A 26,622-nucleotide genomic window follows, 5' to 3' on the forward strand; every position below is an offset into this window, starting at 1 on the left:
AGCTATCCAATCATTTGTGAGGAGATGCTTCAGGACAGGGAAACGGCAGCATGATCACTTGCAATTTTTTCCTTGGATATGCCATCATTTTTGCTTATAAAAGGTAAAAGTAATACATTATTCGTAACTGTACACACAATATCAACAAAACAGTTGCTCGTTCTGCCATGTTGTCTTTAATAGGAGTACAAAAATTAACCGAAACTCAGTGAAAACATATACATATATATATATATACATACATAAATATAGCTTTAAATAACTACTTAACAAAATAAAAAAAATAAAAAACAAAAACTCTTTCATTATAATTATAACCCATAAAGATGTACTTATCTCTAAAAGCGCTTCTAATGAGGAGATGACGAAACGGGATTGCAACTGTCATGATCCCAGTTCGGTCTCCATCTGCTGGTTCTTTCTTTTCTTTTGTGCTCACTTATCTCTACTCTCATCATCTTCAGCTGTTCCTCGTTCTCTTCCGCTCACCTGCTCTCTATCTCCTATCATTAGGCTCTCTATTTCTAGCTCTGTCTCTTTCCATTCCCTGTTAGATTATTACTAACCACTTTGGATGTTTCTGACGTTTTTGTGCTTTTTCTACAGACCATTAGTCTAGTCTAGTCTAGTCTAGTCTAGTCTAGTCTAGTCCTGTCCTGTCCTGTCCTGTCCTGTCTAGTCAAGTCGTTTGGAGAGTTTTGTATGGACTGTTTGTTGCTTGTCTTGTTCTCCCCCAGTTATCTGCCGTGAGGTGTAACGAGGGGTCCCCTGCCTCACCTGTACCCTGTCTCGCTGATCACAGGCTTCCCAGACCAGCCACTTTAGGCTGCATTGTTTTGATCAGGAATTATCCCTGTACTCTGCCTTTGTTTTTTGGCCGTTGCGGCTTTGCCTTATTTCTACTAAAAGAGCATTAACTTGCCATTCGCCTCCTGGGTTCTCTCTCTCTCTCTGTTCCGTGACAGCAACTTCATTCTTGTGATACAGATTCAGAAAATGCTAGTTTATTAGTAAATTAAAATCTTCTTCTTAAGCCTATTATTTGAACGCAGAACTGTTCAGCAGTGCTGCTGCGGGACACAAAACACCATCGAGCCACTCTTTACAGTCGTGGCATCACGGTCTCCTGTTGTTTCCACTAGGGCAGCAAGTTTTTTTTTTCATCATTAATTGACGAATGTCTAATATATAAAAGTAAGAAGAAGTCTAAACAGACTGGAGGCCCGGCCCACATCTGAACAATCGAAGCCCGGCTCGAGGGGTTCCCCTTAAATGGCTCGTTGCACCGGTGCGACCTCAGAGTTTTTTTTAGTCGCACCATTGAGAAATTGTTTGAGGCTTTGAATAAACTAGAGCGAGTTTTGTACAAGAAGTCAACCCCAGACCCATATAATAATAATAATAGGCCTATTGATGTCACCATTTTACTTGTAACTTCATAAAACAAGATTTCAGTGTTCAGTATTTTCTGAAAATTATCCCAATTAAAATGAGCCCAGAGATACTGTAATCCATGGATGAGATCCAAATATATTGCTATAACACATAAAACATGCTCTGATTGTGAAAATGGCATATCATTATTTACAGCCGATTCTCCAGATTGAAATGAGTCCAAAATCAAAACAATCCATTATGATCTTTCATATGTAAATAATACCTAAACCCATGAATCAGTTGGAGAGCTCTATTAAACATTTGACAGAACGTAGTGTTACAACCCCTTGGATCAAGGAGTAGCAACGTGAATAGAGAGTCCATACAACATAATCAAATTTGCACAAATATGTGTTTTAATCAGAAAACAGCCATAACCACATTGAGGTAAAACATAAAAAAAATATAAAGATACAAAAACACAACTTCAAGCCTTGGACTGGAGAGCGTGAGAAAGTCCGCAAGACCAGCAAAGACCAAGCCCCAATCTCCTTCCCTCCAAAGGGTAAGAAAGCCAGCATCTTATAGGCAGCATTGTTAATCACAGCACTTAACCTAAAGACACAAAAATGTTTTACCCCATGACACCTGCTGGGCAAAATAAAATACTACAGCCCCTTGGATCGTCACAGTAGATTCAGACTATAACTTTTGACTCTCCTTGCTATATTCGTGGAGTTATGAGTTGGTATTTTTGTGTATGGCACTCAGAAAGCAACAGTATTTAAATAGTATATTTTGGCGAGTCAAGAGCTAAACAAAAAGTCCTGTTTCATTACAAAATACTGTAACTTTTATAAACATTATACTATCACCACAAAATGTTAATTAATATTTATTAAAAAATAAATATTTCATAAAACTGCAATTAAATTATATTATTTCTATAGTCTATACAAAAAAAGACAAAATAATAAGGCTGAATAAGCTGATCTATAGCATGTTAAATGATGGTTGCCTGTCTGTGAATGGTACACCCCTCTAAGCTCACAGAAGTGGTTTGACCCAAGTCCTCAGCAGCCAATGACATTGACCCATTCAAACTGATTTTTAACGCGTACTTCACGTGTACTTCACGTGTATTTAACACGTGAAATCGACGTTAAATACACGTTAAGTACGCGCTGATTTTTAACACGTAAACAACACGTATTTAACGCGTTAAATACGTGTTGTTTACGCGTGAAATACACGTATTTAACGTGTTGTTGACGCGTTAAAATTCACGTGAATTTGACCCTTTTGGCCTTCCATACGCGGGCTCCCGTTTCTTCGCATCCGATTCAGTTTTCCTCTCGCGGAAGCCATATAGCGCGCGCGCCAGCATCAGTTGAATGCTCGGTTATTTTTGTCATTGATTTGCCGTCATACAACATGGGGGCGTGGCAGCATCGACGATTCCATTTTTTAATTCGAAGTTCGAGACTATGACTTAATTTCGATCGATTTCGATTTAAAATCGAAATCGTGACACCCCTAATATATATATATATATATATATATATATATATATATATATATATATATATGAAATATAACTCTTTAGGTAGTGTGATATTGTGATGAGTAGAATGGAAATGTAGAGAATATTTTAATATTGAAAATATCAATTACGGTAAAAGAGACATTTATGATAACATATTTAGCCACATTTAATTAAGTATTTTCATTTATATATATATATATATATATATATATATATATTTAAATGTATGTATGGTCAAAATCTAAAAGTATTTGAGAAATCACAGCAACAAATAGATGATCTTGTTGATAACTTTTATATTTTTCTATTTTACAGGTTATTAATTACATTGATTACAGTACATTAAAATGAAAGTATTCAAATGGGTGTAAGGATTTATGCATTTGAATGGGAAGAATGCAAAAATGATCTGTTCATCACAGAATCATATACAGAATCTGTAGATTGATTAAATATTCAGTTTTTTCAAAGGAATTCATTTCTCATTTATTGTAAATTAGATTACAGTTACTGCATGAGCTGAGTCATCTGACTGAGGGAAGATTTTTGTACGATTACTATACTGGACTATAACCATCCATACAGTAATAATCTCCTTCATCATCAAGCGGGACTCCACGTGTTTAGCGTGAATTATATCCAGAACAAGTTCCACTGAACCAGTCTGAAACTCCAGATGCAAGGTGACTTTTATAGTATAGACCTAGACCTAGACCTGCCAGTTCCTCGTCATCCCTGCTGGTGCCAGTCAGTCCCGCAGCTCACCCTCAGTCCGCGCCATCTGGGCGCGATGGTTCGCCGCTGGACTGCCAGTCTTCAGCTCCGCTTTGGAGCATTAAGGCCCTGTCTCCGCCTCCAGCCTCCAAGCCCTGGACTCCTCCTTGGCTCCTAGCTCCCTCGTCTCCACCGTGGCCTGGCATCCCACCTGCTCCACCGGGCTCCCTCGTCCCTCCGGCTCCACCTTGGTCAGTCGTCGACCATCCGCCGCCTCGGGACTCCACTCCTCTGGTTCCACCTCATCACCCCGTCCCTCCGGCTCTGTCAGACTCCTTCTTCCCTCTGGTTCCACCTCCATCCTCGTTCGCTCCGGCTCCACAGTGGTCTTCCAGAACCCCGCTTCCTCCTTAGTCGCCTGAGCCTTCTGCTCCACCTAGGCCCTCCGGATCCTCGACATCACCCTGGCTCTGCGGCTGTGCTGCTCCATCTTGGGCCCCTCACCCACCGGTGCAGTCTCCGCCTGTCGCCCCCCTGGTTTCGTCGGCCCCTTCACCATGGATCCTCCCGCCGTCGACTCCACCATGGATCTCCGTCTTGGCTAGTCTCTGGTGGACCATCTGGCTCCTCCTGTCTCCTCCATGGCTCCTTCCTCCATCATCGTCTCCTCCCTGGCTCCTTCCTCCGTGGCCCCTGTCTGCTGGCCCCCTCCTGGGAGTCTGTCCTCCACCGGAACCTCCTCCCAAGTTCCCACCCACGCCTCCCTCTGTTTCTACGGTGCAAGGACGCACCTACCGGGAGGGGGGGGGGGGGGTAATGTTACATACCTGGACCCATTTAGTGTGTTTTTGCCCTTGTGACCCAGTTTCTGTCTTCCGTATTTGGTTTGATTAGTTCCCAGGTGTGTCTATTCTATTCCCCATGTGTTCCATGTCCCTGTTAATTTAGTCATGCCATCCACCTGTTTCCCCATTATCCCAGGTACTTAAACCTTGTCCTTTTGAGTTCAGTTTTGTCTGGTCTACTTACTTGCTACTTGTGTCTTCCTCTGTGATCCATGTTTGGATAATGCCTATGTTGGATATAATAAAGCCTTACTTCGTTTATTCCTTGGCTCTGTGTTCCTTCCAGCAGCATAAACTGTAATAGTACATACAACTACAAATAAATAGTTAAATTATTAAAACTTAAACTTTGTAAGTGCTTGTGTGTCATATTAATCATCATTTTTGTCCTCTTTTTAGCACCTGCGGTTGCATTAGAAGATGTTCAGTAATCTGACCGGGGAGGTTTTGTATGGTTCCCAATGAACACCAGTTGCACTGGTTTACATATATAAGATCCATTAAAGATATATAATGATTCCCAGTTACTCCACTAACGGTTTCATTTCATAGCAAAATTTTGGTGGCTTTTTACGTGGGACTGGTTTGAAGAATTTTCATCTCATTAGCTTTAGTCATGGTGAGCTTTCATTTATCATGGCTGAATAGATTTTATTGGATTGTAATCTAAAAACCCTTAAGTCATATGTGAATTATTAAAGTATGTGGAATGTATTAAGAAATGTGAGACAATGAAAATCAGTAATTCACCAGAATTAAAGAGTTTCTGTGTGTACAGTCAGTGAGATTAACAATGATCTTCAACATCTGCAGAAGCTCAAAGCTGCAGCGCTGCAGTCTCACACAAAGAGGTTTTTGTACGATGCTTTCACACTGTGTGAACACCCAGTCTTTAGTGCCAGAGACACCCTTGTTATATTCACTCTGACAGTAATAAACTCCTGAATCTTCAGGCTGGACTCCACTGATGGTCAGAGTAAAATCCATGTGGTTTCCACTTTCACTGCCACTGAATCTAGAAGAAACACCTGAAGCTCTCTCTGATGTGTAAAAGATCAGGAGTTTAGGAGCTTCTCCAGGAATCTGATGATACCAGGACATGCAATATTGAGAGGTATCCTTTTTAATACGATTTACAGCTGGTTTATGATTACAGTGAATAGTGACAGTCTGATCAGGATTCACTGTTTGATTTTCAGACTGAGTCAGAATCTGTCCCACAGAACCTGAAGAGAGAGAAATAAAACAGAATAATATAAAACTGATGAGCATGTTTAAAAATCTCACACTTATAAAAAAAATGAACTTCTATATACTTACTCCAGATGCAGGTTGTGAGTGTCCAAATAATGATGGATATTAAAGACATGTTTGATTTAAGATCTGTTATCATGAAAGAGAGCTGTCAGTCATAAAATCATAAAGTCACAGATCTACTATAAAGACCTCCAGAGCACTGAAGCATGCAGTTCAATGCAAAGTGTCTTCACAATGTAAATGTCTTTATACTCTTACTGTTAAGGAACATATTCCACCTGGTAATCTGGATGAGACAGATTTTTTTGAAAATTTTATAATTCTAATGATCAATCAATTTGAAATTGTGTATTGATCAATCAGGTTTAATTTTTCGCTCTCAAAATAGTCTGGAGGATTGAAAAACTATTTTTAGTAATGCAGAATGAAATAAATAGAAGAATAAACAAATAAAATAGACTTCCCATGTGGACCTACTGTAAATGCATTAGTTGCATAGAGAATACATGTTTTTTTTAGTTTGAACTGAATTAACTCTGCTTTAAGTAATACAGAATTTTAAATGAAACTATAAAATCCATTTAAAATTAATGAATATGAATGAAACAAAAATAAAACTAAATGCTGAATCAAAATATAAATGTTTAGTTCAGTGTTTGTATTAGGATTGCTGTTAATAATAAAATTATATACATACAGTGGTTTTTTTTCTAGTACATTTGGAAAAATGCAAAAAACTTAACTGGTTTAATTATGCAGATGTATCTTATAGAGGAGTAAAAGAGCTTACTGTCTAGTGTCAGTGTCAGTTTTAGTGCAGGAGGTTTTTGTACAGCCGTTGATTGAGTTTGTATCACTGTGGTGGACTTTCGGTGGAGGCACTCGACTCTCTGTTGGAAGTAAGTCAATCTCTTTCTGTTTTCAAAATGAAAATTTTATGTAATATAACAAATAAAATAATTAATAATGTACAATTTTTCGTGTGTAATTTTACCTATGTGCACCTTACTCCAAGCCAGTTTAAAACAACCACTTCATTGTTTTAATCACATTATTGCCTTTGTAAAAAAAAATTAAAAAATAAATAAATCTTGTTTTAAATTTTAAAAGTAAGTAACCTGGCTTCCATATAATTTTGATTTAATTAAAACAAAATTTTGAGTTAATGCAAGAAAAAGAGACAGAAACTTACACAACAAACTGAATGACATCAAGTTGATTTCACAAAAATTAAAATAAGTTGTTTTTCACAGTGTTGGGCATTTTATCCATCATAACGTTAAATCATATTTTACAAAGAATAAATGCTTGTTTCTTTTTTACTTGATTTTGCATGAGATATAAATCTAAATTGTGTATCAGTGCAATTTTCTAAATGTTTCTACAAATGTATTTGACGAAGAGGCAAAGAAGAAACATTATCTAAAATGTGTATTTTAACATGTGAATTATCAATTTTAATGTTATGCAAAAATGTGTCAATATAAATATTAAGACAACTTAGAAATTATGCAAAGTTGAAAATATATGATATTGAATTTAAATATTTGAAATAAATATTGACTTAAGTTTATATAAACTTAACTGTAAATAATATATTGTAAATTAAATATATATATATATATATATATATATAAAAAGGACAATAGAAACCTGAAAAGTTAAAGATCTATAATATGACATTATGAATAATGAATAAATAGTGTTAAATCTAAACATAAACATTTGTGTGATTGCTGAAGAAATATTTTTTTACAGGCTGTTGCACTACAGATCTGCTTGATTAACTCTGAATGTCTTAAAGGGAAGTGAAAGACTCTCAGAATGACTGACAGAGCTGTTTTTCAGAAGAATGAAACATCACAGTTTCCATCTCTGTCTCTCTTTAGCTGCGGCTCGTCCCGCTCTCACAGTGCTGCTGCCCTCCAGAGACGAGCTGCAGCAGGGGAAGGCTACAGTGCTGTGTGTGGCCAGTAAGGGATACCCCTCTGACTGGAAGCTGAGCTGGAAGGTGGACTGCAGCAGCAGGAGCTCTGGTGTGGATCTGAGTCCCAGTCAGCTGCAGAAGGATGGACTGTACAGCTGGAGCAGCAGCCTGAGCCTCACTGAGAGTGAGTGGAGCAGAGCAGCAACCGTCAGCTGTGAAGCCACGCACCCGTCCCACACTGCAGTCACCAAGAGCCTCAACACAAAGCAGTGTGATGACCAGTGAAATACACCAACAGACGCACTGTCCTAATTAAGCCGCTGCTCAACAATTTATCTTTCCTGCTGTTAGTATATTTTTCATATAGGTCTTATTGTTGTAATTCTACAATTGCCATGCTTTGAATGTTTTATGTTATTCTTGCTGCCAAATAAAAGCATTTTGTCTCAAATGTGCTGCTGAATTATACTATACCTTTTTTTTTTTTGACGTGATATTGTGATGAGCAGCTTACATATGTACATATATTTTTATCTATTATAAATATCAAATAACAGCAAAATAGATATTCATGGCATCTTAGTCATTATGTTTTAATTTACTAAAATATTTTGGCTGTATTTAACTAATGAAACATTACAAATTTTAATATATATTAGTTCAACATCTAGAATAATGTATTTGAAAAATCACAGACAATAAGTCAAGTCTAGTCAAGTCTGCTTTAATGTCAATTCTTCCACATGTACAACACAGAGAACTGAAATTGGGTTACTTTCAGACCCTTGGTGCATACAGATAACACTAACAGTAGAACATAAAAATTTAGATACAGAATAATATATGGAGATAGATTTGTTGCATTATTCCAAATTATAGAAATAGATTGATTTTGATCCACAAATAAATGTAAAGAAATCACACTTTCTCCCAGTTTCTCATAAAGATCAGGGCACATGTGAAGTCTTTGTGCTACAGGTCCATTTAAGTCCACTTTAGCATACTTTTTCACATGCTTAGCATCACAACATATTCTTAGATTTTCTAAAAAGTATATTTAACATGATACTAATTTATTGGTGTTTTTGAAGAGTTACTTTAAATGTGTCATGATCGGGACACAGGAAAACACAGGTATGTCTTTTATTTGAGGGGTAATCCAACTCGTAATCAGTCCAGGCAGGGGTCAAAAATAAAGAAACAAATCCAACATAAACAGACACAAAACCAATGGGCAAGAGCAAGACTAAGACGAGGCATGATAACTACACAAGGACTCCGTGACAATACTAAGGCCCCCGTCCACGGAGACGCGTTTCTGTGAATATGCACAAATTTTTTATCGGATAGGCGTTTCGTCCACACGCATCCGGCGTTTTCGTAAGGTGAAACCGCTATTTTTTGAAACCGGGTCCCAAAGTGGATACATTTGAAAATGCCGTCTTTGCGTTTTCGTCTGGACGGCTAATATTTTACTCCGTATATTTTCAGAAACTATGACGTCATCAGCCCACGTCTCTCCCCCTAGTCAGACACCTCTACGTCACGTAACAGCAACAAAAACATGAACAAACACTGAACGATTGTCTTTTTATTAAATAACATTAACACAGATTAATAAATGTATTATTCCATGTTCGATTGTGTACCACGCGCAAGGTTTATGAGCATAGTCCAAGTCTTCTTCTCTGTTTTTAGTGTATCTCTGTGTCAGAATTACAGAGCCACATACTGGTCTGGCATGTATACTACATCATTTTGCGGTTTCGTGTGGACGCGGATATTTCTTGAGACGAGGAAAAAAAAGATTGCATTGGGGTAAGCTCCTTCTCCGTGTGGACGGGGCCTAAGACAGACAGGGTATAAATACACAGGGAGATAACAAACGCTAATGGGTAATAGACTGAGTGCAATGAATAATGATTAGTGACAGCTGAGTGCAATGCGAAGACAGAGATCATGGGGAATGTGGTTCAGGAAGTGACAGATACCGTGGGGAAGGAGGACATCTAGTGGTTACCCTAATTCTTAGTTCTGTTTGTTGATTCAAGGTTAGCATCATCTGGGGTCCTCTGAGGGTCAGCATCATCTCTTCTCAGGTGTTCTGGATCCAGACTGGAGCTTGTGTAAATCCTAGTTACATCCCGTGGCAAAACATAGAAACAAAATAGAGACATCATTAGCATAGCTGCTGATCCAACAAAGTAAAATTAGTTTAACCCAAGCTAATGAATAAAATTGCACATTTGATCAGATGCAACTACACTCACAATTTAAAAGATACATTATTCGTATGCTTGGCGAAAGAGATGTGTTTTTAATCTAGATTTAAACAGAGAGAGTGTGTCTGAACCCCGAACATTATCAGGAAGGCTATTCCAGAGTTTGGGAGCCAAATGTGAGAAAGCTCTACCTCCTTTAGTGGACTTTGCTATCCTAGGAACGACCAAAAGTCGTGCGTGATGGGTTGTAGGGTGGTAGAAGGCTAGTTAGGTACGCAGGAGCTAAACCATTTAGGGCCTTGTAAGTAATGATAATTTGTAACAGATACGGAACTTAATAGGTAGCCAGTGCAGAGACTGTAAAATTGGGGTAATATGATCATATTTTCTTGACCTCGTAAGGACTCTAGCTGCTGCATTTTGGACTACCTGTAGCTTGTTTATTGACGAAGCAGGACAACCACCTAGAAGTGCATTATAATAGTCCAGTCTAGATGTCATAAACGCATGAACTAGCTTTTCTGCATCAGAAACAGATAACATGTTTCGTAGCTTGGAAATGTTTCTAAGATGGAAGAATGCAGTTTTTGTAACATTGGAAATATGATTTTCAAAAGACAAATTGCTGTCTAATATAACACCCAGATTTCTGACTGTAGAGGAAGTAACAGTACATCCGTCTAGTTGCAGATTGTAATCTACCAGATTCTGTGTAGTGTTTTTTGGTCCAATAATTAATATCTCTGTCTTATTTATTGAATCAAATTTATTGAAAGCAGTTTACTCGTCTATTTAATAGGAAATAACATTTCTGTGCATGCTGCAAACCATAGATACACACAAAAGCACAGCATACAATTACAAATCACATCCATTTTATTTGTTTGCTGTAAGTTACTGCATATCTTTAGAATCCAGATGTTTGCAAGGAACATATCCAAATTCAGCCCTTTATCAATGGATCTCCATATTCATTCTCAGCAACAGCGTCCCTCACAGTCAAAGCTCGCGCTCGTTATGATTCGAATTTGAAAATAGCGCCAGTGCGCCACGTTACGACATGGTTTACGGCACTGATATCGAACGCTCATTGGTCCTCATCCAATTCGTCACAGATTGCGACATGTCCTGTTTCAGTTTATGACATTTGAGTACTGCGCCAGTGCGCATTCACGGAGAGAAGACAGATCATACATCTTTTCATGGATTAATAAATTAAATTCTGCTCTGTACCCTATAAAAACTATTACCTCCATATAGAGGACTGCGACTGGAACTCATTATCATTTGAACTACTTTTGGTACCACTTTTGATATTTTCGCAAAAAATAAATGATTAACGTTACTTTTGTTTGTTTGTTATTTGTTTATTTATAACAGTAACGTTATGTAGTTTTAAGAAATGTTGTCTTTAAAATAAAAAAATCTTTCACTTTAAAGTGAAATCTTTCACTTTAAAGTGAAATCTTTCACTTTAAAATAATGGTCCAGATCACTAGTAGTTCATGCGGACTGACAAGGTAACGCTTGAGTAATTATTAACATGTTTTTCACTTTAAAATAATGGTCCAGATCACTAGTAGTTCCTGCGGACTGACAAGGTAACACTTGAGTAATTAGTCAGGAGTTAACATGTTTTTCACTTTAAAATAATGGTCCAGATCATTAGTAGTTCCTGCGGACTGACAAGGTAACACTCGAGTAATGAGTCATGGATTTTACAAGTAATTTACAATAAAATTATCTGACACATACTGTACAGCCATATATTTCTGTGAGGAACTAGTGTTATTCTACCAGACATTGTAATCTGAAAGATGTTGTTTTGTGCTTGACACTATAAATGCAGTCAATGTTTTTATGAAGGATGCAAATATGTTTTGACAAGAGAACATCATTATTTATTGTCACTTCCTAAAGAGAAGCCCTCCCCAGCATAATATCACTAACGTTAAAGTTATTAGAGTTGGAGACATTGAACTTAATGGAGCTCATAAAATATATCATATGGATAGGCTATATATATACATATATATATATATATATATATACGTTTCCATAAAGAAGCTAATTGTTCACTTTATAGACGTAGCTGTTGTGATTAGTAATTAATTGGTTATTCTTCATTAGTTGGCCATAGTTCCAAAGTAGTTCTCATTGACGATATTTTTCTTTAGTAATTATCAAATACCTAATAAGGAACTACCTATGTCCTAAATGAGCTATTACTTACTGCTTAGTTAATCTTGCTTCTATATTAGTTAATAGTATTAAGTTAAGTGTTAATGTAGTACTACCTATTACTTCCTCCGTAGTTACTTATTAACAACGGACCATTATTTTAAAGTGTTACCAAACATGTTGTTGGTTTAGATACAGTGATAAGTTTATTTAGCTCTTCCTGTCCTATAGTTGTAAAGCACTGCAGTTTATCTTTGGGTGCGATGGATGAAACTGAAGCTTTAGATGCTGTAGAATCTACATTCGCTATTGTATTTCTAATGTTATCTATTTTATCAGTGAAGAAATTCATAAAGTCATTACTATTTAACGTTGGTGGAATATTTGAATCAGGTGGCGTCTGGTAATTTGTTAATTTAGCCACTGTGCTAAATAAAAACCTTGGATGGTTTGGTTATTTTCAATGAGTTTGTGTATATGCTCTGTCCTAGCAGTTTTTAGAGCCTGTCTGTAGCTGGATTCTATAGATTCCAGAAGATCAATGCTGGCTTGACTCTGCTCTTGAAGATCATTGGTGACTTGCATTTGTTCATGGAGATCATTGGTGACTTGCATTTGTTCATGGAGATCATTGGTGACTTGCATTTGTTCATGGAGATCATTGGTGACTTGCATTTGTTCATGGAGATCATTGGTGACTTGCATTTGTTCATGGAGATCATTGGTGACTTGCATTTGTTCATGAAGATCATTGGTGACTTTCATCTGTTCATGAAGATCATTGGTGACTTGCATCTGTTCATGAAGATCAATAGTGACTTGCCTTTGTTCATGAAGATCATTGGTGACTTGCATTTGTTCATGAAGATCAATAGTGACTTGCCTTTTCTACATCTAGTGGTTACCCAGGGAACACAAACCAGACACTGTGACAAAATGGGTGTTAGATGTAGGTGAAAGTTATCTGAATTTAGAAATGAGGGAATGCACAACTGAATATTCAATACTGGATGGTATATACTGTACAAAATAATGATTATAAATAAAATAAAGCCTCTATTGCCCACTTTTTTTTAATACAATTGATAAAACAATTTAATCTATAAATTAGTCAGGAGTGTATGACAAGAATGAACAGTGTGTGTGTGTGTGTGTGTGTGTGTGTGTGTGTGTGTAAGTCAGTGAGGTGAATAATGATCTTCAACATCAAAATCTGCAGAAGCTCAAAGCTGCAGCGCTGCAGTCTCACACAAAGAGGTTTTTGTACGATGCTTTCACACTGTGTGAACACCCAGTCTGGGTTCTTTGAGTCTCCGGTCTTACTGTGTTGACTCTGACAGTAATAAACTCCTGAATCTTCAGGCTGGACTCCACTGATGGTCAGAGTAAAATCCATGTGGTTTCCACTTTCACTACCACTGAATCTAGAAGAAACACCTGAAGCTCTGTCTGATGTGTAATAGATCAGGAGTTTAGGAACTTCTCCAGGAATGTGATGGTACCATGCCATGCAATATTGAGATTTATTTTTTAAATTCCAACAATCTAATGCTGGTGTGTGTTTACAGTGAATAGTGACAGTCTGATCAGGATTCACTGTTTGATCCTCAGATTGAGTCAAAGTCTGCCCCACAGAACCTGAAGAGACACAAAAACACATACACATCAAAACATACATTTATTTTCAATAATAATACATATATAATAATGTAAACTGCTAATTCAGGTAAAAAGCATGCATATGAGAAAGAATATGTGTGTTTATAAATGTTTATACAGAATTTACACAATTCTGATTTCAGCTCCTGTGGAGTAAATAAGATGCTTACTGTAAGATATGAATTTCTATATACTTACTCCAGATGCAGGTTGTGAGTGTCCAAATAATGATGGCTATTAAAGACATGTTTGCTTTATGATCTGTTATCAAGGATGGATAGCTGTCAGTCATAAAATCATAAAGTCACAGATTTATAAAGACCTCCAGAGCACTGAAGCATGCAGTTCAATGCAAAGCAGGATTGAGGCCACAATGATGCTAAATTGATCAAGTTAATTCTAGTCAAGTCACCTTTATTTATATAGCGCTTTAAACAAAATATATTGCGTCAAAGCAACTGAACAACATTCATTAGGAAAACATGATCTGATCATGACATTATCATTACTAATGATGACAGTAAAGACATTTACAATATTACCAATGATTTATATTTTAAATAATCAAAGTAAAAAAAAAAACGCATCAGTTTCTAGAGAAACAGTAAGCAGCACAACTGTTTTCAACATTGATAATAATCAGAAATGTTTCTTGAGCACCAAATCATTTTAAAATATTAAAATACAGTAATAAATTACATTTTAAAATACTTTATATTAAAATAGAAAGCAGATCATTTAAATTGTAATAGCATTTAAACAATATACTATCACAAAGTAACTTTAAAAGAATAAAATAATAAATGCTACCTAAATGCTCTCTCTCTCTCTCTCTCTCTCTCTCTCTCTCTCTCTCTCTCTTGAATGTCACATAAGACAACAATAAAAACTAACTGTGAGTAATACTGTATAATAAATTTTTAACAAATAATTTAACAATTTGAACAAAAGAGATCAGAAACCATAATATAAAATGTTATTATATATGTATAGTGAATAACTTGTTTTGAATCTAAATATAGATATATGTGTGATTGCTGATAAAATATGTTTTTACAGCATGTTGCTCTTCAGATCTGCTTGATTAACTCTGAATGTCTTAAAGGGAAGTGAAAGACTCTCAGAATGACTGACAGAGCTGTTTTTCAGAAGAATGAAACATCACAGTTTCCATCTCTGTCTCTCTTTAGCTGCGGCTCGTCCCGCTCTCACAGTGCTGCTGCCCTCCAGAGACGAGCTGCAGCAGGGGAAGGCTACAGTGCTGTGTGTGGCCAGTAAGGGATACCCCTCTGACTGGAAGCTGAGCTGGAAGGTGGACTGCAGCAGCAGGAGCTCTGGTGTGGATCTGAGTCCCAGTCAGCTGCAGAAGGATGGACTGTACAGCTGGAGCAGCAGCCTGAGCCTCACTGAGAGTGTTTTAATTTCATATATTTTGTATTTTAATATATTTGTAATTTTAAATATAGCAGGGAAAACCTTTTGTGGTTGTTAACTAAAACAAAATATGGATTCTGGCTTATTTCTCACTGAACCGAGTTATTTATATTTTTAGTTAAAGCGTGTATTTGAGAAGTTGCTTTGGATATGGTTAGTTTGCTTTCATCAAGGTTGGGTGGATTTTATTGGATTGTAGTTCATGTGGAAACCTGATTGAGATATTCTGGTGTTTATTATGGATCAAATATTTTGAAAGTGGAGTGTGTAATGATAATGAACATCAACAGTTCAGCAGCCTTTAAAATTCTCTGTGTTTGTGTGTAAAGTCAGTGAGGTGAATAATGATCTTCAACATCTGCAGAAGCTCAAAGCTGCAGCGCTGCAGTCTCACACAAAGAGGTTTTTGTACGATGCTTTCACACTGTGTGAACACCCAGTCTGTGGTGCCAGAGACACCCTTGTTATGTAGACTCTGACAGTAATAAACTCCTGAATCTTCAGGCTGGACTCCACTGATGGTCAGAGTAAAATCCATGTGGTTTCCACTTTCACTGCCACTGAATCTAGAAGAAACACCTGAAGCTCTGTCTGATGTGGCAGAGATCAGGAGTTTAGGAGCTTCTCCAGGAATCTGATGGTACCAGGCCATACAATACAGAGAATTATTTTTGGAACTCACACAGCTTATTGCTGGTGTGTGTTTACAGTGAATAGCGACGGTCTGATCAGGATTCACTGTTTGATTTTCAGATTGAGTCAGAATCTGCCCCACAGAACCTGAGGAGAGTAACACAAGACAGAATAATCTAAAATTTATGAGCACATTTTTCTCACACTTAGTTATAAGGCATCTGTCAGGCTGAGCACACAATATTTCTTATTACACTACAGGACTAAGCATTTTTCACATTTAGCTGATCAAACACAATGAGAATAAAGAACTTGACTTGAAGATCCAAACATATTAGTTAAAGTTCAATGTTAATGTATTTTTTACTGCACATCAGGTGAAATAATATATATATATATATATATATATATATATATATATATATATATATATATATATATATATATATATATATATATATATATTATATATAGTTAATTAATGCACAGTATTGCAGGAAATTAAGTCAAAAGTTGATCCCAGCACCTGTGGATTTGTGGATTGCTAAACTTTTAGTTTTCTGTTAATACCTGATGATATGAATTTCTATACTTACTCCAGATGCAGGTTGCGAGTGTTCAAATAATGATGGCTATTAAAGACATGTTTGATTTATGATCTGTTATCATGAAGGAGAGCTGTCAGTCATAAAATCATAAAGTCACAGATACTATAAAGACCTCCAGAGCACTGAAGCATGCAGTTCAATGCAAAGTGAGTTCACAATGTAAATGCTGTTTTTTTTTTTTTCTGAGAGCAACAACCTCTCTAAATGTCAAGGAACATATTTCACTTCATAATCTATCTAAGCCAGATATTTTAGATTTAATGATTCCTTCATAAAGAAAGGCACTTGTTGTCTCCTACTGGGGATTTAACATGCAGAAAGATCAAGCGTTCTTATCAATCTATAACTTCCCTATATTTTTGTGCAATGGTTTATGGCAAGGGTTGGGATATGTTTCTTTGACACACACATTGAATTTTCCAGAAGCAACAAATAATGTTCATCCGGGAACAGATGATGTCCAACTTCACATACGATTTAAATACCAACAATTCTACAAAATTAAATAAAAAACTGTTACATATATGATAATTACTTTTATAATATATATCATGAAATAAAGAATAAGTTTTGTGGTTGTGAGGAGCATGAATATTTACATTTAAAAAACTGAAAATATAATTAAAAAGAATTATTGTATGGTTTTATTGGCTGAGTTCATGTTCATATACAGAATAAAGTGATGCGTTTTATACTGTACATGCTGCATTTAAACGTTATTCTAGTCTCTGAATCTGCTTTTAAAAGTTGTAGAATCTTGAAAATTGAGTCAAAGATAATTGTTGATAAGGCATTTCTTTATTTATATTTTTTTCAGCTGCAATACTGACAATAAAAATTTCATGAACAGATTGAATAATTAAAATCTTACCCACTGTTGTTTAAAATGTTTCAAATTGTGGCACCTATCCTGAAATTTGTTTAGTTCTGTTCTATTAGCCTTTAGGATTAAGAATATGTTTGGTCAAATGTCATCCATAATAGTGAGTAAGACTAATTATAATATTGATACTGTGATCTTCTCAGCATGCTCATATTCTCATGGTGTCTGACTGAGGGAGGTTTTGTAGAAGCTGTTTCACTGTGTGAACACTGGACCATCATATACCGCCATAAAGTAATAATCTCCTGCATCCTCAGTTTGCACTCAATGTATGTTCAGTGTAAAATCAGGTTCAGATCCACTTTCACTGAACCGAATCTGGAACTCCAGGTTCAAGTTCACTGGCTCCATAGATCAGGAGTTTAGGAGCCTTGCCAGGTTTCAGCAGATACCAGCTCATGTCGCTTCTGACTCCACTGGTCCCAGTGCAGCTGATAGAGACAGAATCTCCTGCTTTAGCAGACAGAAACTCAAGAGACTGAACCTCTTAATGAGACACTGAGAGAGAATGCAAAACAAATATCACAATACTTTAAAAAACAAGCAAAGATATTACATCTGCTACAAAACCAGTAAATTAAATACACTACACAATAAAAAACAAAACACAAATTCCAATATTTGAACAATAAATTACAGTTTTTTTCTTCTCATACAGGTATTTTTAAGCAAGTGTTAACATCATTAGAATAAGAGAAATCATTGTTTCTTGTGTGTGTGTGTGTGTGTGTGTGTGGGTGTGTCAGTGTTACATACTAATAATCATCTGTGGAGTTTTAAGCACAGTGTTCAGTTCATATGCAAAATATCTCATAAACACATTCAGATGCATCCTGGAATTTACCTAAAAATCTGTAAAAATAATGTTGCTGCACTTTATTAATTAAAAGAGTATTTCAATTTTTGGAATGTTTATATTAAGCTAAAATGCATTATTAGTTTTAGTGTCAGTCTTAAGGGCAGTGTCAGTTTTATTGTGAGTGCTGATGTCAGGGTCAGTTGTAGTGCAGGAGGTTTTTGACCAGACAGTGACTGGGTTTGTGTTGCTGTGAAGGAGCTCGACTCTCAGTTGGAAGTAAGTGGATCTCTGTCTATTTCACAATATATTTATATAAAAAAAGAAACTCACAGAACAAGAGTTACAAGAACAAACTAGGATTTTTTTAAAAAAACTTGTGTAACATGACCACAATCAATCATTTATTTATCTAATTGGTAAATTATAATTGACAGTATATTCTTGATTTGTGTGTGTGTGTTTCACATAAGAAACATATTTTACTGACGTCAATTAAATTATAATTGGATTCCAAACAAATATAAAATCTAAAAAAAAATGTATATATCATATTATAAATCTAAATGTCTAATGACGGTCTAATTAATTTATATATATACTTGGATATTTGAATAAAGAAACAAAATACAAAATCTTAATTTTGTGTGAAATATTTATTGAATAAAATACAAAATAATTTTCATTTTAAAGGCTGATATAGTTATAATTCATTTACACTAACGGACCTAATGCATTAGCCAACTAACTATGAACAATACAATTGATATGGCAATTATTAATCTTTATTAATTTTAATAAATAAAAAATAACTGTTCATTGTTATTTCAAGTTAACTTAGGTCCAATAAATTATATGAAAAGATAAAACTTTTTTATTATTATTCAATGCTGAAATTAACATTAACTAAGCATTAACAAATGCTTTAGTAGTATTAGCTCATGCTAACTATAGTTTTCTAAGGTTAAAGTATAGTGCTACCATATATTATAATAAATACTGATCGTCTAAAATCCAAATACTATGAGTCCGTAATTGTGTTTTTACCAACTGTTGCACTACAGATCTGCTTGATTAACTCTGAATGTCTTAAAGGGAAGTGAAAGACTCTCAGAATGACTGACAGAGCTGTTTTTCAGAAGAATGAAACATCACAGTTTCCATCTCTGTCTCTCTTTAGCTGCGGCTCGTCCCGCTCTCACAGTGCTGCTGCCCTCCAGAGACGAGCTGCAGCAGGGGAAGGCTACAGTGCTGTGTGTGGCCAGTAAGGGATACCCCTCTGACTGGAAGCTGAGCTGGAAGGTGGACTGCAGCAGCAGGAGCTCTGGTGTGGATCTGAGTCCCAGTCAGCTGCAGAAGGATGGACTGTACAGCTGGAGCAGCAGCCTGAGCCTCACTGAGAGTGAGTGGAGCAGAGCAGCAACCGTCAGCTGTGAAGCCACGCACCCGTCCCACACTGCAGTCACCAAGAGCCTCAACACAAAGCAGTGTGATGAATAAAACACACACACACACACACACACTGCTGTAAGTATGCTTCTTGCTGTTAGTACATTACTTATAAAATCGTATTTGTTGTAATTCTGTGACTGCAATTCTCTGAAAGTTTTGTTGCTCATTTTATTCTCGCTGCCAAATAAAATAATTTTGTCTCAATTATTATGTTGAATTCTGTGAACTTTAAAAAAATATATATATATATGAAATATAACTCTTTAGGTAGTGTGATATTGTGATGAGTAGCATGGAAATGTAGAGAATATTTTAATATTGAAAATATCAATTACGGTAAAAGAGACATTTATGATAACATATTTTAGCTACATTTAATTAAGTATTTTCATTTATATATATATATATATATATATATATATATATATGTATGTATGGTCAAAATCTAAAAGTATTTGAGAAATCACAGCAACAAATAGATGATCTTGTTGATAACTTTTATCTTTTTCTATTTTACAGCTTATTAATTACATTGATTACAGTACATTAAAATGAAAGTATTCAAATGGGTGTAAGGATTTATGCATTTGAATGGGAAGAATGCAAAAATGATCTGTTCATTACAGAATCATATACAGAATCTGTAGATTGATTAAATATTCAGTTTTTTCAAAGGAATTCATTTCTCATTTATTGTAAATTAGATTACAGTTACTGCATGAGCTGAGTCATCTGACTGAGGGAAGATTTTTGTACGATTACTATACTGTACTATAACCATCCATACAGTAATAATCTCCTTCATCATCAAACGGGACTCCACGTGTTCAGCGTGAATTATATCCAGAACAAGTTCCACTGAACCGGTCTGAAACTCCAATGCAAGGGGATTTTTATATAGTAGATCAGATGTTTAGGAGCTTTTCCAGGTTTCAGCAGATATCAGCTCATTGAATAATTCCAGAAGATACAGTGCAGCTGATAGAAGAAGAATCTCCTGCTTTAACAGACAGAGACTCAGAGTCTGGAACTCTTGATGAGACTGAGAGAGAGAGAGATTTAAAAAAAAGACATAATACAAATTGAGTGATAAAATATTTGGTTAAAAAATAAAAATAAAAGAAAGCACAAAAACTGATAATGTAGAAAAAGAAGTTTTAGCCTTGAGCAAGCAGACCCAGTGTAGCGATGTGTATATGATTGTGTTGTGTGTCTGTGGCTCTCTGAACACGCACCGATCATCAGAGGAGTTTTGTGTGTGAAGCAGTAAACAGCCAGAAGAGTGCTTAGAATAAAGGCTGAATTAATCACATTATAAATGTGAACCGAAAAATCTTTTAGAAAATAATCTATAATAATAATGTAAATGTTGTGTTGAGAAAAATAGGGTTGTGAAATTACTAAATACCCTGTTTCATTAAATTCAAGTTTATTATTTGTATAATGCTTTTTATGATACAAATCATTGCAAAGCAACTTTACAGAAAATTAAGTTAATACAATATTTAGTAGATAACAATATTAAAGATAACTAAATGATGGAGACCTATTGAAATATGCATGCCATACAATATAATATTCTGTTGTAGCTTACATAAATATTTTTTAGTAGCAAGAAGACAAAGATGTGTGGAATAATTTAATTTGATAAAATTGTTTTCAAATATACAAATATACAGTTAGTGGGAAAGTCCTATAGACAATATTTTATTAATTTATTGCATATTATTCATAGTGTCCACTAAGATATGTTAGTTTTCAGCTTCAACAAAGCTCAATAAACCTACACTAATTCACACATTCAGAAGAAAGAACGAATGAAGGAACAAAACATGTACATCAAATAAAAAATAAATTGATAAATTTGTAAAAAATTATTCAAACTTATATAATTTATAAACTTTGTAAGTGCTTGTGTGTAATTTTTAATCATCGTTTTTGTCCTCTTTTCAGCATCTGCGGCTGCATTAGAAGATGTTTCAATAATCTTACCAAGGGAGGTTTTTGTGGTTCCCACTGAACACCAGTTGCACTGGTTTACATTTAGTATATATGAGATACATTAAAGATATATAAAGTTTCCCAGTTACTCCACTAAACCATTTCATTTCATAGCAAAAATCTGGTGGCTTTTCACATGGGACTGGTTTGAAGAATTTTCATCTCATTATCTTTGGCCATGGTGAGCTTTCCTTTATCATCATGGCTGAATAGATTTTATTGGATTGTAATCTGAAAACCATTAAAACCTTCTTATGTGAATTATTAATAAAATATGTAGAATGTATTAAGAAATGTGTGAGACAATGAAAATCAATAGTTCACCAGCATTAAAGAGAGTTTCTGTGTATCTGTGTGTAAAGTCAGTGAGGTGAATAATGATCTTCAACATCAACATCTGCAGAAGCTCAAAGCTGCAGCGCTGCAGTCTCTCACAAAGAGGTTTTTGTACGATGCTTTCACACTGTGTGAACACCCAGTCTGTGGTGCCAGAGACACCCTTGTCATGTTGACTCTGACAGTAATAAACTCCTGAATCTTCAGGCTGGACTCCACTGATGGTCAGAGTAAAATCCATGTGGTTTCCACTTTCACTGCCACTGAATCTAGAAGAAACACCTGAAGCTCTCTCTGATGTGAAATAGGTCAGGAGCTTAGGAACTTCTCCAGGAATCTGATGGAACCAGGACATGCAATACAGAGAGGTATCCTTTTTCCTACAAATCACAGCTGGTGTGTGTTTACAGTGAATAGTGACGGTTTGATCAGGATTCACTGTTTGATTTTCAGATTGAGTCAGAATCTGCCCCACAGAACCTGAAGAGAGAGACAGAAAACAGAATAATATAAAACTGATGAGCATGTTTAAAAATCGAACACTTTTAAACTGTTATAATCATTAATGGCAATACAGAATTTGCCTTGTAAATGAAAATATGCTAGTTATTTTATATTAGTTCTGTATATCATGCTAGTTTTTGTACAACATTCGTATCAAAATATATGAGTTAAAGTTAAAGGATAATATTTACAGTATAATAATGTATACTGGTAATGTATACTCAGGTCAAAAACATGCATATATTAAATAATATACATACATTTCTAAATGTATAAAGAGTACACAGTTTAGATTAAGTATAAACTAAATCAGCTGATGATATGAATTTATACTTACTCCAGATGCAGGTTGCGAGTGTCCAAATAATGATAGATATTAAAGACATGTTTGCTTTATGATCTGTTATTATGAAGGAGCTGTCAGTCATAAAATCATAAAGTCCCAGATCTACTATAAAGACCTCCAGAGCACTGAAGCATGCAGTTCAATGCAAAGTGAGTTCACAATGTAAATGTTTTTATACTCTTACTGTTAAGGAACATATTTCACCTGCTAATCTGGATGAGACAAATATTTTTCAATCAATTTGAAATACTGTATTGATCAATTTAATTGATTTTAGTGTTGTTCAGCTGTAATATTGAGGGTTTGTCACATTTTGCAGAGCTCTAAATCTGTTAGCCTATACTGTATAAATCTCCTAAATCAGAAAGTTGTTCAGAGTATTATAATTTGCAGTCACACAAGATTAATTTCATACAGATGAAAACTGCAGGTGACTGTAAATTCAAGCTCATGTGAAGAGGTTTCACACACGCTGAATGAATGATCAAGGCTGTGTTTGAAATCAATCTCTTACCCTCATTCACTATTCCCTACATTAGTCCACTCATGTTTTGCTGATTTTGCCAAAGTCGATTCTGTCCCCACCACAGAAGAAAATTCCTGCTTCTGGGTTGCCTACCTTTTCAGTGCATCAGGTAACATAGACATGGCCACTATTTTAAGACTGGGTCTGGTTCACCAACTAACAGTAGACAGGGGGTAATGGTCATACTTCTGAGACACAAATTAGACCAATCTACTTTTTTTATGACCAAATTTATAAAGTTATGTCCAGTCTTGAAGAAAAAAGAAAATTAGATGACTAGCATTTAAAAACTAGTCTAAGCAGTTCAGGCAACCGGCTCCTGTTAGTCTGCATGATTCAGATTGACATTTGGTGAACCACTGGTTCTGATTCTAAACATACGACATATGATTATTAATAATATTGTCTGAGAAAACGTTAGGTTGCAGCCAGAGTCAATTCTACAATCCTATACAATAAAACCGGCCAGAGCTCAGTGGTGGAAGGCGCCTGACATTTTTTTTGAACTCTCACTTTAAAATAAAATTATGAAGAGTAGATAAATAGAAATGTTTAGATTACAGAAACGATTTTCCTCTAAGTATATCCTAAATAAATAGGCTTTTTCTGCCTCTCAACTTTGTATGAAGCATGTTATATAATATATGCATGTTATATATATATATATATATATATATATATATATATATATATATATATATATATATATATATATATATATATATATATATATATATATATATATATATATATTAACTTTGTATACTGAACACATCACATATGGGTATTGATATTGGTTTTTCTTTATGTGTAGCATTGTATTAAAATATGATAAATGTCATATAACAGAAGAAATTCCAGTGATGTTTTACAATTGGGAAGCTCTGTGAGAGAGAAAGAAAACTCTGCTGAGGTTAATCAATCATTGATGATAAAATGGGGGGGGGGGGGGGGGGGGAATGAAATTACCTTGGATACAGTAAAATGCAGATAAAGATAATCATTTTGGCTTGTGTTTTAGAGCTGACAGGTCTTGGACCTTTTAAAAGTGTTTAAAGGACTATAAACACTCAGAGCATTGAGGCATGAGCTGCTAATGCAAAATATCAGTTGAAAATCCCTTTCTAGTCTAAAATATCTTCTTACTTATATGATGATACTGTATATGAATAATTAATTATGAGCTAATCATCCAGGTTTAACTTTTTAAAAACAAATTCCTGAAGGGTATTTTCAGTGGAAGAACAAAACTATTTTTAGTAATGCAGAATTAAATAAATAGAAGAATAAACAAATAAAATTAGACTGCCCATGTGGACCTACTGTAAATGCATTTGGTTGCATATAAGGAAAACAGTTTTTTTGTTTTGTTTTTTTGTTCGAACTGTATTGATTCTGCTTTAAGTAATACAGAATTGTAAATTAGACTATAAAATCCATTTAAATATAAAATATGAATAAAACAAAAATAAAACTAAATGCTGAAACAAAATATAAACTAACATGAAAGTGACTGATGTACACGTTTAGTTCTTTATCATGTTTGTATTAGCATTGCTGTTAATAATAAAATTACATAGTGCTTCATATTTTTTCTTTCTGGGAAATTCAGAAAATTAAACTGGTTTAATTATACTGATGTATCTTATAGAGGAGTAAAAGAGCTAACTGTCTAGTGTCAGTGTCAGTTGTAGTGCAGGAGGTTTTTGTACAGCCGTTGATTGAGTTTGTATCACTGTGGTGGACTTTCGGTGGAGGCACCCGACTCTCTGTTGGAAGTAAGTAAATCTCTTTCTGTTTTCAAAATGAATATTAAATTAAAAGAACAAGAGATGAGTTTTTTAAAATTATCATTATATCTTAAAATAATATAAAAAATAAAATAATTAAGAATGTAAAATTTTTCATGTGTGATTTTACCTAATCTATGTGCACCTTACTCCAAGCCAGTTTAAAACAATCACTTTTCACAGTGTTGGGCATTTTATCCATCATAACGTTAAATCATATTTTACAAAGAATAAATGCTTGTTTCTTTTTTAATTGATTTAGCATGAGATAGAAATCTAAATTGTGTATCAGTGCAATTTTCTAAATGCTTCTACAAATTTATTTGACGAAGAGGCAAACAAGAAAGCATTATGTAAAATGTGTATTTTAACCTGTGAATTGTCAGTTTTAATGTTATTCATAAATGTGTCAATATACCGTACATATTAAGACAACTTAGAAATTATGCAAAGTTGAATTTATGATAATGAATTTAAATATTTGTAATAAATATTGACTTAAGTTTATATAAACTTAACTGTAAATAAAATTAAATATATATAATGATTATAATAATTGTAAAAAAGGACAATAGAAACCTGAAAAGTTAAAGATCTATAATATGACATTATGAATAATGAATAAATAGTGTTAAATCTAAACATAGGCATATGTGTGATTGTTGATAAAATTTGTTTTTACGGACTGTTGCACTAGAGATCTGCTTGATTAACTCTGAATGTCTTAAAGGGAAGTGAAAGACTCTCAGAATGACTGACAGAGCTGTTTTTCAGAAGAATGAAACATCACAGTTTCCATCTCTGTCTCTCTTTAGCTGCGGCTCGTCCCGCTCTCACAGTGCTGCTGCCCTCCAGAGACGAGCTGCAGCAGGGGAAGGCTACAGTGCTGTGTGTGGCCAGTAAGGGATACCCCTCTGACTGGAAGCTGAGCTGGAAGGTGGACTGCAGCAGCAGGAGCTCTGGTGTGGATCTGAGTCCCAGTCAGCTGCAGAAGGATGGACTGTACAGCTGGAGCAGCAGCCTGAGCCTCACTGAGAGTGAGTGGAGCAGAGCAGCAACCGTCAGCTGTGAAGCCACGCACCCGTCCCACACTGCAGTCACCAAGAGCCTCAACACAAAGCAGTGTGATGACCAGTGAAATACACCAACAGACACACTGTCCTAATTAAGCCGCTGCTCAACAATTAATCTTTCATGCTATTAGTATATTTTTCATATAGGTCTTATTGTTGTAATTCTACAACTGCCATGCTTTGAATTTTTTATGTTATTCTTGCTGCCAAATAAAAGCATTTTTTCTCAAATGTGCTGCTGAATTATTACTAAAATATGAAATACTATACCTATTTATTTTTTAATTGTATATATTTTTTTGATATGTAACATAGTGATGAGCACTAAACAAACACATAAACAAACACGTATATACAGAGAATTGACATTACGTTACTCTCAGACCCTTGGAGCATACAGATAACACTAACAGTAACTATATATAACTAACAGTAGAACATAAAAATACAGTTACATACAAAATATTATATGGATATAGATTTGTTGCAGTATTCCAAATGAATAGATTATG

The 26,622-nt window shown here is 35.1% G+C and overlaps 3 gene segments (V, D, J or C); 2 read left to right on the forward strand and 1 right to left on the reverse strand.

The window, feature by feature from the left end:
- LOC127934977 (Ig kappa-b4 chain C region-like) overlaps positions 1-26,341 on the forward strand; it is a 40,742-nt gene extending 14,401 nt beyond the window's left edge. Inside the window, exon 4 of the C gene segment in view lies at positions 26,258-26,341.
- Positions 5,221-5,956, reverse strand: LOC127934982 (immunoglobulin lambda variable 3-25-like). The segment is given in 2 exon segments: positions 5,221-5,708; positions 5,803-5,956. Coding segments are annotated over 2 exon segments (561 nt in total).
- LOC127934984 (Ig kappa-b4 chain C region-like) lies at positions 5,946-26,341 on the forward strand. The segment is given in 3 exon segments: positions 5,946-5,975; positions 6,512-6,638; positions 25,853-26,341. Coding segments are annotated over 3 exon segments (480 nt in total).
- Positions 26,342-26,622: the final 281 nt, after the last annotated feature.

This window comes from Carassius gibelio, chromosome A19 (genome assembly GCF_023724105.1).
Source record: "Carassius gibelio isolate Cgi1373 ecotype wild population from Czech Republic chromosome A19, carGib1.2-hapl.c, whole genome shotgun sequence".
Classification (NCBI taxonomy): domain Eukaryota; kingdom Metazoa; phylum Chordata; class Actinopteri; order Cypriniformes; family Cyprinidae; genus Carassius; species Carassius gibelio.